The 18,618-nt window shown below is 27.7% G+C and overlaps 1 protein-coding gene across 1 annotated transcript; it reads right to left on the bottom strand.

The window, feature by feature from the left end:
* Positions 1-1,463: 1,463 nt before the first annotated feature.
* Positions 1,464-16,720, bottom strand: LOC129976703 (RNA-binding protein 4.1-like). Its single transcript, XM_056090412.1, has 8 exons — positions 16,635-16,720; positions 14,947-14,972; positions 11,112-11,231; positions 9,759-9,842; positions 8,204-8,268; positions 4,760-5,152; positions 4,272-4,304; positions 1,464-2,088 (listed from the first exon to the last, which is right to left on the bottom strand). The coding sequence occupies exons 2-8, from the start codon at positions 14,956-14,958 to the stop codon at positions 2,043-2,045; spliced, it is 753 nt and encodes a 250-aa protein (XP_055946387.1). The 5' UTR covers positions 14,959-14,972; positions 16,635-16,720; the 3' UTR covers positions 1,464-2,042.
* Between the last annotated feature and the right edge of the window lie 1,898 nt (positions 16,721-18,618).

Raw genomic sequence — 18,618 nt, forward strand, 5'->3', positions numbered from 1 at the left:
AAAGTTATATTAAAAAGATAAAAAAATACTTCAGAAAATTTATCTGTTCCAATTTATGAATGGTTACTAGAGATAGATTTCCACTTCAACGGAACAGTTTTTCTGCCCTTGTAGAATCCATCTGATATTTATGGATGGTCATTAGAACTTTCCTAATACAGGTATTTTTAGAAGTGGAAATAATTAATCCTGAAATAATATAAAGACTACAGTTCAAACTATCTTCAAGGTCTCACTTAGAATTGTTTTTCTTTTCTTCCATGATTGTAATCTTTATAAACAATTTATGTTCCTATGAATAGCAACTATTATTGTGATACACATAAAGAGAATTTTATGTATGTTATAAGAAATAACAGAAATGTTAGTGACTTATCAGATGTGAAATTGAAGAATAATGTGGTTTGGATTCTTAGGGAGGCAGCTGCTTTTATCTCATGAGAACTTATTGTTTAGATTAAATTTTTATATATATATTTTGAGCCCAACTAAGCAGTTCAGAATTTATTCGCCTTAAGCATAGCCAGTGGCTCGAGCTTTGAGTATTGGAGTTTGGCCAGAATTTTATTTCAGTCAGCAAAGATGTACCCAATATAGTCCTGTGTCTAATTTGAGTTAATCATTTAGTGAACCCATATATTTAAGCAGAATGGTTATTCATTTTTGTGAATATACACAAGCAATACTGCTGTGTTGATAGCTCAGTCAGATATCGCTTTGACTCATGCCTCTAAAAAAATATTAATTAAATGAGTTATAAATCTTTTTAAAATTAATACCCATTGTGGATGTCTTTATCTAGAAGGTACCATAAAGATTAGCATTACAACCAAAAAACAGAAATCCAAGCGATCTCAAACACTTGCACAAACAAAATTCACATCAGATACTGCTTTGAACAATTACGAAATAAAGCCATTATGGAAGATGGAAGTTTAGTTTTTGTGTGGTGGAAAACCACATATTTTTTACTGTCATCATTAAATATGGGCATATAATTTTGCTCACAAATACTGAAGGAACATTTTAAGTTTAAGTGACAATTAATTGACATTAATTTTTTACTAGACAAAATCTTGAGAAATGTAATTCCAAGCAAAATAGTAAATATCAAATAGTACAATTTAAATACTTTATTAAAAAAAAAAATTGTGACAGGTGATTACATATTATCAAATGAAAAATGTTATTAAATTTATTCAAGTCATCTGAATGTATGCAAAATACTTTGTTATGTATACATATGAAAGTAAATATTCTAGTTCAAAATGGAATGGTGCACTTGTTGCATCTTACACAAGTATGAGTTAATGAATTAACTCCCAAGAGAACATGGATAGTAAATACAACTTTATTTTAAAGTAATGCATGTAAAAATATGATTGTATGAACATCTTAACTGTCAATAATTTATAAATGTGTACTGATTGAGAAAATACAAAAGAAAAATCAATTGCAACCAATAAGAATGATGTATTTAATGAAATGTGATACAAAAAAAAGGCCATGTCCATTTCTAAAACAAATTGTTTTCTTCAATCAACAATGGCAGTGCTAAAAATAAAAGTCTTGACAATTGCAACAAATTCATAAATTTAAATGACAATTTCATTTTTTAATTAGAATTATCAGCATTTGGGAATGTACAATGTAAAATAAAACATGCTTTATGAACCAAAAATGTATTCCCCCCTATGATACACTAAATTGAGAACAAATAACAAATTATTTTGTTTACAGCTTTTTCAAAATATAAAATTCTATTCATTTTTGATTTTATACAATTCTATTTTTACAAGAATCGTTACAGATTCAATAATTTCAATATGAATGTGACAATATGCCAAACAAAATGAGAATGATCCCCCAAATACTTTGCGTAAACATCAAATAAATTATATCATGCAATAAGATCTGTACTTGCTTGCTGACACCTGAATTGTCCATACTTAAACAAATTCCTTAAAAATTATGGTCGATGTTCAATGATTGAGTTTATCTGTCATACAAAAGAATGGTAAAAATGCGTTGTAAAAGTATCTTTAGAAGTAAGGTCGTCGGGTGGCAGTAGGAGGAACTCCTCGAGACCTAAAACAAAAATATATATAAAAATAATTCAAATATTTGAATACTATAATTTTTTTAATAGCACAGTTTTTCAAATATATATATATATATATATATATATTAAAAAATGAACAAAAAGTAAAATCTAAGATGTTTTTGATAATCAAATCAGTTTTTCTATTGTTACGACCCATAAACATCCAGTTGCCTATTATAGGAAAGTTACACTCATTTTTGGGACTACTACTGAAATTAAAATGGTGGCATATAAAAAGGATATCAATTAATTGGTTAAAAATTATTGCAACACCTAGAAAATAATCTCCTCCAACTACAATGCTACTTTCTGATCATAGTAGGCCTTTTGAATGTATTTTCCAGTTTCTTTTGCTATGTCCAACAAATCAATACATTTACAAATTCTTGGAAATATTTCTATTCATATATGCTAACTTAGCAAAGTTTTGAATTATGTATGAAATAAAGAAATTTGAAAACAGTCTTTATCTATTTAAAATATAATTACTAGCAGATTCTTATGTTATTATTAAACAGATTCAGTTGGCTGCTGCCTAGGAGTCCTGCGTTAGGGAAGTCCTCGAAATTTTTCTGCTATTACTTTTATGAAAATTTAATTTAATGCCCCTTTCCTTCAGAATAACCATTAGCCAAATTATAATTAAGTATTGCTTAAATTTCAAAACATTAGTTTTGCAAATTTTTGGGGGGATGTTTCCAATTCTTACACTAATTATTAAGATCTTATTCGCCTTGTAACTGGCTGATTAATTTATGTCAATCATATGGTAATTTTGTTTTAGAATATTTCAATTGCATATAAAGTATTGTTTTCTCCCTTCCCCCAATTCATTTTGAATTATTTTGAAATTTTTTAAAAAGATATTGAAACCACTCACTAGGGAAAAAACATATTTCAGTCTTATCTTTGCTTAAAAACTGCAAATACAGATTTTAAATTAAAGCCAATTAAAAAATATCTGGTTTTGGAAAATACAGAGGAGATCTTTATAAGCCCCTGAAGGAGTTAATTTGGTCTGTACAACCCATATGGCATTTGTCCACGACATAAAAGTTAGAAAAATAATGATAAAAAAAATCTTATTTACATGTTTTTAAATCAAATATAATAATTTCTCTTTCTCACATTTTTCCATTTAAAAGAAATTTCAATTCCAAGATGATGCAATTTGTACATTTTAAGAAATCAGTCTTTGAAAATGTTTAACAGTTATACATTATTATAGATTTAGAAACTTTCTGATGTTAAACTAAAAATTGTTAAGCTAGGAAATTCAAAATTCAGATTGTTAAGCAAATATAAAAAGTATGTAATGAATAAAAGGAGATAAATATGAAATTTATTTTATATAGTTAGACATGGAATGGAAACAAGGTATTATAAAAACTGTCACATTCTAACTATGCTATTTAAAAACCAGGGTAAATTTAGGATAGACAGCTGTCCATGCAGGATCAGGCATCTTAAGTTTAAAAGGAAAAATTTCAAACTCACTAAATCAATTCTATCAGGAAAGTGAATTTCAAGAAGCATAATACAGGCAATTCAAGACATTTTTTTGGCTGCAAATTTATTAAAAGAACAAAGCCAGTCTAACAAGAATGGCACATTTACTGGTTCCAAGGTTTCATTAAAATTAAATTTATACTCAAAAATACAATTTTTCGAGCATAGATTTGCTTTAAAAAATTAATCTAGTTTTGTTGTATTTTTTTTTAATTAAATGCACCAATACTTTTAAAAGTATGAATCTGCCAAAGTTGCCAAAATGGCACCATGTTTTCAAATCAACCCTACATTAAAAACTATGCATAATTTCAAACCTACATTAGTAAATGAATACTATTGGCTCAACACTTTTAATTAATGCTTTCCCCATCTCCTGTCCATGAAAATTTGTTTTTTCTCCATTTTTCACAACATTAGAACAAAAATAAATAAACAAGTAAACATTTACCAAATGTTTTAAAATGTAGAAGAATGCTTGAAGAGAGTTAAGGCTGCCTTGCAGAAATTTCGCCTGAACACGCTAGACACGTTACGGATAGCGAAGGGGTTAAACTAATTCACTACATTAAGTAACATAGATATGGTCTAAACTTTCTGGACTATAATTTTCAACTACAGTTATTTAGATCTAAATGTATAAAATTCAAATACTTACGGATCATCAAATGAGTCTCCATACCAATAAGACCTACAAAAAAAAAGTTAGTCTTATTATTAAGAATGAACTAAATTAACAGCAAATCCAAAATAAAAGAAAATTTAAATGCATTTAAAAAAATACGCTATGCAACATCAAGGTTATCCTATCAAGATCAAATAATTAAAGGAAGTAATGATACCACAAACAATCTAATACAATAAATGAAAAAGAAATACTTTTATACTACTGATATTACATCAACAAAAGAATGTTATAAAACATTTTTATCAGTCAATGCAGGGTAGAATTTAAAAAATATGCCCTACAGTAAAGGTCTAAAAAAATGACAAAAGGTTAAAGTCTTTTATATTATTAAATATTTCCAATTAAGCTAAAATACAGTGGCAAATAAAATGGAAAAAGAATGGGATTTAAAACATAAAATACATTGCAAAATGAATATAGCATATTTATCAGAAATCAAATCATTAAATGATTCTTACCTGCCAGAGCTAGGCATTTGTGGAGGGGGAGGAGAACGTCGAGAATACAAATAATCACTAGTAGAAGGGTAAGTTGTAGCCCTTCTTTCATACAAATCTCTTGGTGGAAGTGCAGCTGGTCTGGCATAAGGGTCTCTAGAAGGCATTGAATATGGTGATGACCTATACCCATAGTCATCACGAGGCATAGCCATGGAAGGACGGTCATAAGGCATTGGATATGGACGCATCCTAGAACTCATGCTACTTCCACCATAACGATCTGGATAAAAGTCATCTACACGATCTCGACCTCCAAATGGTGGACCATCATATCTGTTGTAGCCATTTGAATATCCACCGACGCTACCTCGTGGATAAGCTCCCCGACTACCATAGCCACCTCTAGAGCCCCTAAAAAACATTTTGCATATTATACAATAATGGAGAAAAAAATTATTATATATTAGCATACAGCTTAAACTTAAATGCTTAACAGCTTAAATGCTACTTTTACTCATCTCATTGTAAGTGACCTTGACCTCTATGCACTGTCTCTTGCACAAAATTTCAATCTGGAACAAAACCACTTAAAATATATCTGAATTTGTAAGAGATTCTGGCAGCATAAAGATGAGCTTAACAGGAAATTTTAACTTGAAAATGTAATCCTTTGAAATGCAGTGTTCTACTCACTGCTTAAAACATTAAATTAAATTATGAAAAGAAAGTTTAGGATTCCCTTTTAACTTTCTTTTTCAATTGATAAAAGACTAAATGAAGTAGATCCATAATTTTCAGTTATAATATGCTATATAAAAGCCTATTTTTTCAAGAAATTTTGTTAAATTGTTTTCAAGTAAAAAGATTGTTGGAAAAAAATTTCAATGCTGTTTTGTTGACTGTATCTTAAAATATTTATTTGAAATATTTTTTTTAAAGACAAAGCATAGTATTTGATTGTTGAATAAAATTAAGTGCTTCATCAGCGAGAACAATGGATTGATCGTGTTAAAAAATATTGAAGGGGAAGGTTTTGAATTCTTGGAAATGATTGACCCTTACACTGGATCTCTGAAAGTTCTTTCTTTTCTTTCTAACATCCAATTTTGTCATCTCTATTTAAAGCTGCACATATTTTTTTTTTTTTTTTGCTCTTTATTCCGATTTTCATTAAGGTTCTTTAATATTAAAGTGTAAATACATTTTAATAGAATTGACACCAAGACATTTACTAAGTTTTTTTTCGAAGCAATACAAATGCTTCAAGGATTGCTCTTGAATAGCAATTCTGAACATGTCCTTTTGTGATATATCCTAGGTCATGCTAAATCTTGCTATGTAGATATAAAATAGCCCTTCCCCCCCTTCAATTCACTTCCAAGAGAATTTTATATTTTCAACTTCACTGAAACACTTGCTTAGTTGCAGAGCTTTAGTGGTACACTCTTCCAATTAATGAAACACCCACAGAAACAAAATGGTGAGCAATATTTTCACAAACTTTAATTTACATATTCCGTTATGCCTAAATAGGCTATCTACAACTTTTTTGTTGTTGTTTGAATTAAAAATTTAAAGGATAGCATAGTGAAAAGAGTTTAAGGAAGGACTACAGTTCTTAACAGTTCTATATATTAACTACAGATGACTTCCTGCAAATATCATTATTATTGAAAAATTATAAAAATATAAGCCAGATATGAAATGGCAAAGGTACATTATAAAAAAACAACTGAAGTTATAAAATAGGGTTATTAAATTACAAGGAAGAAAAAGTCATGCCCTGTGAAGATTCACATTTTAATATCATTTTGATCTTTTGTGCAAATTAAATTTGAATCTTTTAGTGTAACTTCAAATTAATTATTAAACTTTTAAACATAAAAATACATTTTATATGAGTGCAAAATTCTGATTAACACAATTATATATTTATGGAAGTAACGATCCTCCCAATTAAAAAATTTAATTCGATATTTCAAAGCTACATCTTTAATACAATAATTTTAAGAACAATAATTCAATCCATATAACAGGAAAAATTTCCCTTCAGTTTTAAATTTTGAAAGAATTTATAGTATTGGTGAGGATGCTCAATCTTTAAGGGTAATTCAAACTCTAGTCAAATAGAAAAAGAATTAGCTAATATTTTAAAAGTTCAAATATTCATATGACCATTTATTTTTCACATTTAGAAAATTTCCCTCCTTCTTCTCTTATAAAATTGCACATACAATAAAAAATAACGCATTCTACAGCAGTTATATCACTCCCTAAAGCATACGTCAGTACTCATTAATATAGTACTTTCTGCATTGGTTCAATCTTTTTCCCTATAAGAACTAAATTGCATTTCAACATAAAATAAGAATAAAAAATACAAATAAATTAAATTTCACTTAATCCACTGTTTTAGGTTTTACACTAATATACTAGTTTAGATTTTAATGGTACTTTTTCATTTTATTTTTTAAAAAGTTATACATTTAGATTCAATTTGTTGTTAATCATTCAGCAAACAGCTTGCTGACTTGGACCATTTACATGATGGTATGCGGGCTTCACACAAGATTAATCTTTTGATTTGGTGCCTGCCATTGCTTCAGGTAGAGAAATAATCATTTGTGATTTTAAATGACTGATTACTGATTAATATAAATAATTTTGATTTTTAAACATCTTAGAATTCTATATTTTTCTTTCCAATATTTATATGTATATAATCTGTTATTAGAAGTTTTTAGATTATAAATTGAAGATTTTGTTTTCAGTAATTGAAGAATTAATGTTTGCAGTCCACAAAGAATAATGTTTGCATTGCATAATAAAATAATTTCAAGTCAATTTTAGTAAATAAAGTATTTATAACTTCTTTTATTAGCAGAAATGCATAACTCCATGGCAAATGAGCGAAGAAAACTGGGATCAGAGATACCGTAAGAATCAAAACAAGATCGTTGTGAACTGGCAAACAGAACAAGGTGATTAACTCCCTAATTAATTCATTAATTATCATGTAACAATAAAATCTAATCTACTGAAATGAAAATGTATATGGAAAGAAAAACATTTGCCCATTTACAATTTTGACCTTAAAAAAAAAAAAAAAAAAATTCAAATAGCATTTTATTTAATATTTGTTAGATTCTAAATAAGATTTTTTTAAAATTCGAATTTGTTACAACAAATTTCAAGGTCAAATCATTAACAATAGATTTTATGTCAACTGTGACCAGATTTCACAGTATTGTGTTTTGCATAATACAATGCAATGTATTTAGTATATGATTAAATCTATGTTTTAATTTATTATATTTTAATATAAATCAAAGCAAATTTATCTGATGTAAAAAAACAATGTAAAAATACTACTGGTCTTATGCCTCATCCTACTGCTTTATTAGGCTAAGATATATTGTTATTCAAATTTTTAAATAAATAAAATGTAATGAAATTACATACCTAGGCATTCCACCTTTAGCACGGCCAGGTGCACCAGGCTCTGGATGCAATTTGCTTTTGCTTCTCTGGAAAATATATATATAGAAGACATTTGAAAACCAATAATTTTAAAATTTGAGAACTGACAAATTATTAAGCAAAAATTGGCCAAGTTTAAACAAAACATATTCAGAGCCTCTTAAACATTACATAGATGCATCTGGGAAAATGAATATTTTCAAAGTAGTATTATTTTAAAATTTTACTGTGATTTAAAAATAGATTTATGTCATTTTTCACTTTATTGCATAACTTAATTATTAATAAACAATTATTATAAATTCTAGGTTAGCTGCCAGAAAAACTGGACACTCTAGGGCTGATAAGTATTACAGTTCTACCTAATTACATATAAACATACAAAAAAGGTAAAATAGAATATAAGAAACACTATGAGATAACATGCTTTCTTGAAGCATGATAAACTAATATCCCTATTAATTTAGTTTTTCTTCCATTCCACATAATACATATTAATTTAAATAATTCTTTATGAAACCTCTAATTTGTGAATTCTGCACTTTTTAAGAGATATTGATTCCCATTGAAGTTGTGAAAATTGATGGTAGTCATTTCAGTAATCACAATTAGTGCTATCTGAATAAAAAAAAGTTACTTTCAAGAGCCAGAAACTTGAATTTCAAGTCTCCCTACCATATAATCTAATTATACAGATTTCTAATAAGTTTTTATAAATACTGGCCACTTTTGGCAACCAATTGCACGCTTCATATTTATACATTAAAAAAAATTAGCAAAATCAAAATATCATTCCTATTTGCAAAAACTATAGCTATTTCACCAATATTTATTTCATGTTAATGGTTGCTACCAATAGTCATAAGAATTTCATATCAATGATACCCCAAATTTTAATGTTCTAGAACAGTTAACCATTTTTAGGACTAAAATGTGGTACTCGAATAAGTTAGGAAAAAAGTGAAAAAACACTCAAATTCTTTTCTCATCTAAGAAGCAAAATTAACCACTCAGCACAGAGAAAACTTCAGACAATCATACTGGCCCCTTAATGAAGTGATTAAAGTAATAAAACTTTAGTCATAACCCCCTCCCCCCTAATTTAAAGTCTTCTAGCATAAAACTATGTCCAGATTGCTGTTAAGAAATATTCGTACCTCATAAAAATGAGGAATCATACAACAGAATGTCGGGAACATTTGAGATCATTTTATGTTCAATAAATAACATTTTTATGGAGAAAAAAAACTTGCTTAAAATTTTTGCAAAGACACACCTATTCTGAAGTTATTAGACTACTGCTTTAACAGACAAATGTCTACCAATAAATTTCTATACCATAATTAAAATTCCACAAATTAACAAAATTTTACTGATACATGCAAACAATTTTAGTTTCATTATCAATTAACAGGTTTTCTACAACAAGGTACATTACAGGAAAGACAAAATTGAATTTAAAACAAAATGTTTTTTATAAATATATTGCTTATTAATGAAGTAATTCCAAATTTGGATGTAAAATTACAATACTCACTTCTACACTTAAAGAAGAACCTCTGAAGTTATAATTATTAAGTGCTTTAATGGCATCTTCTGCTTCCTCTGGAGTGCTCATGTGCTGCAAATAAAATTTTATTAATCAGAAATGAAATAATACGATATGAATAACATAAGAACAATACATAATTTAAATATCTAATTTAAAACAATATATAAAAGCCTTAGGGAAGTCACTTGTAACTGAACATTTTATTCTACTTGCCAACATAACTACAAAATATTTACAGTATGAACTTTATGCCCAAATTTAAAAATTTTAATATGCAATCAGATTTGGATAAGACTAAATAATATACAGGCATTTTTTTTTTAAATATTTCAGTAGAATTTGACACAGATTTTAAATCTATGGATGACTATTGTGTTCTATTACAAAATGATCCTTATTTTACTAATGTAATTCATAATTCACTTGCATTTCTCATGCATACCATCATGATCTATTTATTTCCTTGGCGTGCTTGTTCTTTGATTGCCAAAAGGATGCTATAAAAAATCTTTCATCTATACCTATAATGAAGCTCAATGTGTGTATGTGCGTTGGTGCTCTACAGGCTAGACCGTTTAACCTACAGCCACCAAATTTGGTACATGTATACCTTGGAGGTCGGGAATGTGCATCTGTGGTGCAGTAATCATATTATTAAAAAAATGCTTTGCTCCAGTAAAAAATATTATTATATTAATTGCAGATTAATCATTTCCACTTTAATTTAAAGCATAAATTCTACAGGAGATAACAGAGATATATATATGTGTGTGTGAATGCTTATGATATTATAAGTGAATAATATGACTATCAAAATTTGAAGTTTTAAAATATTTTGATGAAGAAGCTATTAAAGTAGGAATTACATAAAATATTTAATTAAAATTTTAACGAGCATTAAGACTGGCGAACTGGCTGGTCGTCAAAGGCGGCTAGTCTTTTATAAATGTACGTGTTCCATTGCATTTATTTCAATCAGATAAGAGAGGCTTTTGGGGCATTCAAATTAACCACTTTCTTTAAATAATGTATGATTAAATAGCCATATGAAATTGGAGGCAATAAAAATGAAATACAACCTTAATGAAATATTTTTGATATCAATACTAGCCAGAGTGAAACATTATAAATTGTTCATGCAAAATCATTTCCACATTACTGAAAATCGGGTGACAGTTCCATATTCTAAACACATATGGCATTAGAGAAGATGCCAAGTAATAAGACAAAAAGAATAACAATTTTTTTTTACAGCCTTCACTAGTTTGTTCAAATATTTGATATAGACTTTGTACTAAACATGATAAATTGAGTAATTTATAAAAATCTTTAACTTACCACAAAACCATATTTGTTTATAACGTCACATTCCTTGACAGTGCCATACTTTTCAAACAGACTCAATAAGTCTGCATTTGTGCAGCCATCTGGCAAATGACCAACAAAAAGTTTTGTACGCTTCAAAAAAAAAAAAAAAAGTTAGCATTATTGCAAAAAATATGCTTTTAATTTATTTAAATTATCAAAAAAGGAACAGAATTACAAAATATGAAACAAATACATGCTAAAAATTTTATTAATGGCTTATTTTAATAGACAGATAAAAAACTGCATTAAGTAATTAAAATGTATGAAATGTAAAGTTTAAAAACTAAATGTGTTAGTTTAAAGAATTAAAAATACATTAATGTATTATAATTTTCTAAAAATTAGTATCAATACACAAGTATACAAGATTCAAAGGTGGAAGAAGTAGTTGAGACTTCATTTCTTAAATATATCTCTCTGCAATTTGGCAGCTTTTAAAAACTTCAATAAATAAACGAACTTTTCTACTGAAACCAAATATATTTTTTAAAGAATATAGGTACCGGAAATTGAATCTTATAGCTTTCAAATGTTGAGTACCACAGGATTTTGATTTAATTTAAACAAATCTATGCAAAATCTACGAAATAAAAACAGTATCACATTCTATTTTCCTATTTTTTCTGGTGTGAGAACTACACATGCACTAGTTTTCCCTACCAAAACATTTTATTATTATTATTACTTTAACATAATTTAAGGAAATCTATTCACTAAATATTTCAAAATTTTTAAAACAAACTGACAATATAAGTCAGCATATAAATTTATTGGATATCTCTTTTGCAAACGTACAGCTCTCAATAATTTGCTCCTTACATTTGCACTCATTTTATAACATGTATAACATGGTTCATTATAAAAAAAATTTAATGGCAATAGCTACTTAGTGGAAAAACTAATTTCATCCAAGAAATGTTTTTTCTATTTCTAAAAATTCTATAATCCATAATCATTATTTTACTAACAAATGAAAATCTGATGCATAAAAAAACAAAAATAGGTCAACACTGATTGCTTAAACTGTGAATTTCTTAAAATGCTCTGTTACAAATGTGAAAGTAGCAGTCTCCCCAAAATATTCTTGCATATTCCCCCAATAAAAGTGCCATCACCCCCTCCTTCATATGAAATCTGCGGACAATGAGCACAGCTGTGAAAGCTCCGATTTTTATTTTTAGAATCCCACACATGAAAGTTTTGTTTCACAGTACAGTAAAGAAAACCAAATATGCATTTTGGAAGTATTTGTCAATCAATTGAAACCAAAATTTAACACAGAACAATTTTAATAAAAAAAAAATTAGTTAACAAATTTATTTACCTAAGTTCTTGCATTTTTGAGATATTGTGTAAATGTGCATGCAAATAAATGTACAGAGGGACAAACCATCAAATGGCTGAAAAATCTGGTTCAAAAGTTGACACCAATCTATACTTTAGATGCTGAAACTCTTAGCAAAATTTTACTACTATAGCTCTTTATGCTTTGAAGTTACAAGGTTTACTTACACTTGGAAAGACAGACAAAACTTTCTGTACAGAGATTTCATTTAAAATTTGATAGGAATCTACAAATTACATGTGAAAACAACACGTTAAATTTTATCCATCTAACTTACAGCATTTTTGAGTTATGCAGGGGTGTTTGTGGGACCCCAAAAAATCCCCTGAAACTTTTACGGACTTACTACCGACATTTTGGAGTTTCGAGAAGGGGGGGGGAGAGAAATGAAAAATTACAATTATGAAGTATTGAATGACCTAATTATAAAAGTTCAATGAATTACTTTTTTTGCAAAATTAATAACCATTAATTTTGCAAAATTAAGACCTTTGAACCCAGGTCACGTGATCGCACATCTGGTCGAACGAAGTCTCTCCCTTTTTTTTCTGCCACGCCTACTTGCCGAAAAGAATCCAGAAGAGAATGTCCGAGAACCGGGGGAATGAGTCATAACTCGCAATAAGGAAAGAACAAAAAAGAAGTTTTTTCCCCCTTTTCACGCATTATCACTGCCTTTGGAGAAAGAAAGGAAAAGTTTTCACCACACACACTGACATTGTGTTTTCTGCTTTCAAAGCAAACAAAATTACCCAGATCAAAATAAATAATTCATTATTATTCCTACTTCCTTTTGAACGACGATCCCTGGAATTTCCGGGTATCAAAGTTCAAAATCCCCGGAATTCCGGGGTTTCCCTGGAGCACAAACACCCCTGGTTATGTTCCCAGAGAGATACGCATAATTCTAAAACTTTATTTTTTGGAGGACCAAATAGTGAAAAAAGGAAGAAATTTAAAGTTTGAATTTTTAAAGATTAAAATTCTTTCTCTTTGAATATATTAAAGAAGGAATTTTAATGCAATTAAATTCCTTTTGATATTTTAGGCCAGAGTAACAAATGACCTACAAGTAATTTTGGTAAACAGCAAGCAACAATTTTTTTCTTTTTTTTTTTTAATTTTATCTTTGGAAGCTTGAAACATTCAATGTATGCACTTTTGAAAGTCTATAATGAATTATTTTTCACTACAGACAAAAATTTCCCCAATGTACTGATAAATTTTTTTACACAAATATTTCTTGCAGCAAGAGTTTTAAATAAATTCATGATCTGCTAAATGATGTTTGAAATATAACAAATGTTCTATCAAAAAAAAAGTGGAAAATTACATGAGGATTGAGGTCATTATTAAAACTAATTTGCAAGTTTTAACATGAATATATAAAATTTTCCTTGGGAAAAGATTTTCCCCTATCTAAACAAGCAAAAGAAAATGAAAGAAAAATAAAATAAAAAATATTTTTCCATATTATCAGTATTTCACTAAATTGAGATAAAACTTTTCCCCATAGTCCTTACATAGATATATTCAGAACATAGATAAAATCAGATATTGCAAGAAAAATCAGCAGACCTACTATGGTTCCATAAAATGATGGGAACCCACCTCCCTCAAGAAATAAAAATAAGCACATGTACAAAAATGAGCACTTTCAAGGCTTATATATAAGGATCAATATAAGGAAGTAGTTTCAATGATAAGTACTTTCAATGATGCTCTGCACCCTGACTACCTATTACTGACTTAAAAGATTTAAAACAGATTTGACATAAAATTTTTTCCTTTGAATTACATTCAAAGTAATACATGAGAATTAAATGTTGTTGTTTCTAATCCCAGGTGTTATAGCTGTGCTATACCATCTCCATGAAACCAAAGATCTCTAAAAAGTCAAAAAACAATAGTGGATCCTTTAAAATCTCAAAAATCGTAAAATTTAAACATTTAAGAATGTGATCGTCATTTCTGTTCGATATATATATATATATATATATAAATGCATACACATATTTTTAAAATCTTACTTATTAAAAAAGATATTTAAACTGATTTTTGGATTATTTTCCTTACTCAAAAATTAGGAATTAAACTTCTGTTTACATTTATCTTAATCCTGGTGTTTTTTAACATAATTTAAAAACTTTTTATCAAAACTTTTAATTTAAATTAATTTTGCAATTAATGAGTTAAAGTAATCACATCAAATACAAATTAAGAGCTTTGATGATACATTTTTTGAATGTTTTTCCCACAAAATATGTATGAGTTGAATAATATTAGAAATACAGTATGTGATTATATATATAATATATGGATAATTACAACATTAAAAGTAAGAAGCAATATGTCAATTAAAATTTATATAGACAAAGATGAAAGACAAAATGAAGTCTTTCAAAAGTTATAATTGTTAAAGAATAAGAAGGGGAGAGGAAAGCAGTAGTTTATACTTACTGGTGCAGCCATTTTCAACTATAAATCTAAAAAAAGAAATAAAAATTAGGAATATAATGAGCTGTTTACATATATCAAACATATATACTGGTATGCAGATACATTTTATAAAAAGGAAGAAAGCTAAGAAAAATTAAATTATCAATTTTTTCTAATAAAATAAACATTCATCTGCTAATGTATCTCAAATTGTCTCATTTGTTGATACATCAAACATATAAAATGTATTAAATAATAAAAAAATTCATTTTTCAAATTGGAAAATTAAATAACGTATTTCTCAAGATGATTATTTCTAAAGGTTTTTATGTAGCACATAATTTTATACCAATTAAAAATGATTTTGATGATTAAATTTTAACATAATTTACAGAAAGGCGTCAATCAAAGTCAGAAAATAAAGATTTTAAAAAGCAAACTAATCAAAAAGACAGAAACTGATTAAATCTAAATAAAAAAAGACTAATGTATAAGTAAATAAAAATATGTATAAGATTTATGTAATCTTATGTATAAGATTTTAAAATGATATTCATTTTTCAAATTCCCATTAGAACCCCAATCACTGAATTTTAAAATGATCAAATACGATAATCAATATGTCATTACATTTTTTAAATCTCAAAAATTATTAAAGAATACTTCTTTTTAGTGATTATTCACCCCTAAGAAAATTTGCTAGTACAATTTTTAAACCAATTCAATTCATTTTCCCACAAGCTATGAGTATTGACAGCAGGATGGCACAGAAATGGTCATAACATGAACTAAAAAACTTTTGTTGTGATATAAGACAGCAAAATTTTCTATTTTGTTGCAAATTGTTGAAGGTAATTTTTCTTTGTAATAATTTAATAAATATAAATTATTAAATAGTTCTAAATTTGTAACTTCTGATAAATATTTTAAGAATCACAATTATTTCAGTTTATTAATTTAATATTTTGGTTTCAAATATTTCAATAATATAATTTAATAAATATCCTTATATCACAACTTTGTTTATTTCAAAAACATGCATGTGAAAAAAGTATTTCTTCCGGTAAAAAACTCACTATAACAATTTATTTTAATTATGAGCTATAAATTCTGCACAAACAAAAAACAAATATTTACTTATATAATAGCAGGACATTTTGCAACACACATAACAATATAATAAAAATTTTGAAACGGCATAAGAAATAAAAATAGGCTTAATACCATAAACATTTTCCTAACTTCTTTGGAAGTTGCAACCAAAATTTTAACATGCCAATTACATATAATTAACTAAAATTCACCGAATTATCACAAATTAACACAAAACAAAACAAATATCAACACAACAAATAACTGACAGTATATTTTATGAAATTTGCTTCAATAAACTCGCCGTTCAACAATGGCAATCCAGTAAGCATAAATAATATTAAGAACTAAGCACATCAATTTGTAAGATTGTGAAATAGTTCGTTTTCATCAAAAATAAGGAAATATTAAAGACACGAGAAAAGAGTAATTATTTTCATCACTTCCAAATTAAAAGCCGGTAAATATAATTTCGCGCGCAACACAAACTTCATATATTAACAAAAGTTCTCTATTTGTTAATAAAACGATAATTGAATCATTGTTCCACAATAATATAAAAGAATTATATCATAATAAAATAAAAGCATTAAAATAAAAAATTTCACAAAACTTACTTGAAATTAATAAAATTAAACCGGTAATTCAAACACAAAAAAAAATGCACCACTCCGGACAGTGACGATAGGATCAGATGTTGCCAACTTTTGAATTCAACTAACTAAATTTTTGTTTTGTATTTAATTAATGGAACAATAACATTCTTGAATATTTATTCAACCTTTGCAGATATGATTTGTTGATGGAAGATGTTAACTTTTACTTAGTTTTATAAAATATTTGTATATTTTCCAATTTTTATTTCCTAATAATTCACTCTCAATGGAGGAGATTTTTGTTTTGATATTTACTTCCATTTCAAGCAGCAATATACATAGATTGACTTCAACATAAAAGATAATTTTATTAAGGTGAATTCACACGAGGCCAATGGTTGCGCGCAATTGTTGTTTCTCTACTGTTGTCCCTGTGTCCTCGTGTGAAAAGTTGAGAGAATGTCGGTGGGTCAATGGCAAATAGTTGCACAACCCCCGATAGACAAGGCCTCTGCGGCTTTCCGTGACGTCACAACGAGACGGTACACTCCACTCCATTCCCTCAAGTCTCTGCGCGCTAGAGAGTGAAGAGAAATTACTTTTCACTTGTTAATATCATTTCATATACTTCCATATCATGCAATTCAACACACATATATTGTAGAAGTCATTAATAATTAAAATGCAGCCGCTTTCCACATCACCCTGGAGGTACGGTGCTTGGTATGCATTACCTTTTTTGCATTAAGTGCAGGGCAGGTTTCCCAGTAGGTGTATCTCCCCTAGATATAAAACTATTATCTTCATTCACTACATCATTCAAAATTATATCTGTTGCAAAATATTTTTGATTAGGAAATTTCAAAATTTCTTCTTCATATATGGTTCATAAATTTTTAAATTATAATATAAAAAATACATTTGCAATGCTCTTGTTGATTAATTTCAAAACAATTCCATACAATAAGGGTTTTATGAATATTTGCCGTCGCGTCAACTCCAAGAAAGCAATAAAAACAATATTTCACGAAACAGTATTCTATTCGAAAAAATATCCAATAAATCTTTGAAACATTAGAAGAGCTTTCTTATTTAACTATATATTTTATCATTACTTTGTTAGAAATATCTTTGCTAAATTTATCAAATTTTCTTTCCTTTCCTGTTTTAGAAGAGCTTTTCAAACTATCATGTAATTATTCACTAATGCATTGACTGCAGACCAGATTGCCAATCTATAAACATTTTCCGGTTTATGCCCTGAAATGCCTTTGCCATAATCATGTACTTCTTCTTCATTCACTACATCATTCAAAATTATATCTGTTGCAAAATATTTTTGATTAGGAAATTTCAAAATTTCTTCTTCATATATGGTTCATAAATTTTTAAATTATAATATAAAAAATACATTTGCAATGCTCTTGTTGATTAATTTCAAAACAATTCCATACAATAAGGGTTTTATGAATATTTGCCGTCGCGTCAACTCCAAGAAAGCAATAAAAACAATATTTCACGAAACAGTATTCTATTCGAAAAAATATCCAATAAATCTTTGAAACATTAGAAGAGCTTTCTTATTTAACTATATATTTTATCATTACTTTGTTAGAAATATCTTTGCTAAATTTATCAAATTTTCTTTCCTTTCCTGTTTTAGAAGAGCTTTTCAAACTATCATGTAATTATTCACTAATGCATTGACTGCAGACCAGATTGCCAATCTATAAACATTTTCCGGTTTATGCCCTGAAATGCCTTTGCCATAATCATGTACTTCTTCTTCATTCACTACATCATTCAAAATTATATCTGTTGCAAAATATTTTTGATTAGGAAATTTCAAAATTTCTTCTTCATATATGGTTCATAAATTTTTAAATTATAATATAAAAAATACATTTGCAATGCTCTTGTTGATTAATTTCAAAACAATTCCATACAATAAGGGTTTTATGAATATTTGCCGTCGCGTCAACTCCAAGAAAGCAATAAAAACAAT

This window comes from Argiope bruennichi, chromosome 7, assembly GCF_947563725.1.
Source record: "Argiope bruennichi chromosome 7, qqArgBrue1.1, whole genome shotgun sequence".
Taxonomy (NCBI): Eukaryota; Metazoa; Arthropoda; class Arachnida; order Araneae; family Araneidae; genus Argiope; species Argiope bruennichi.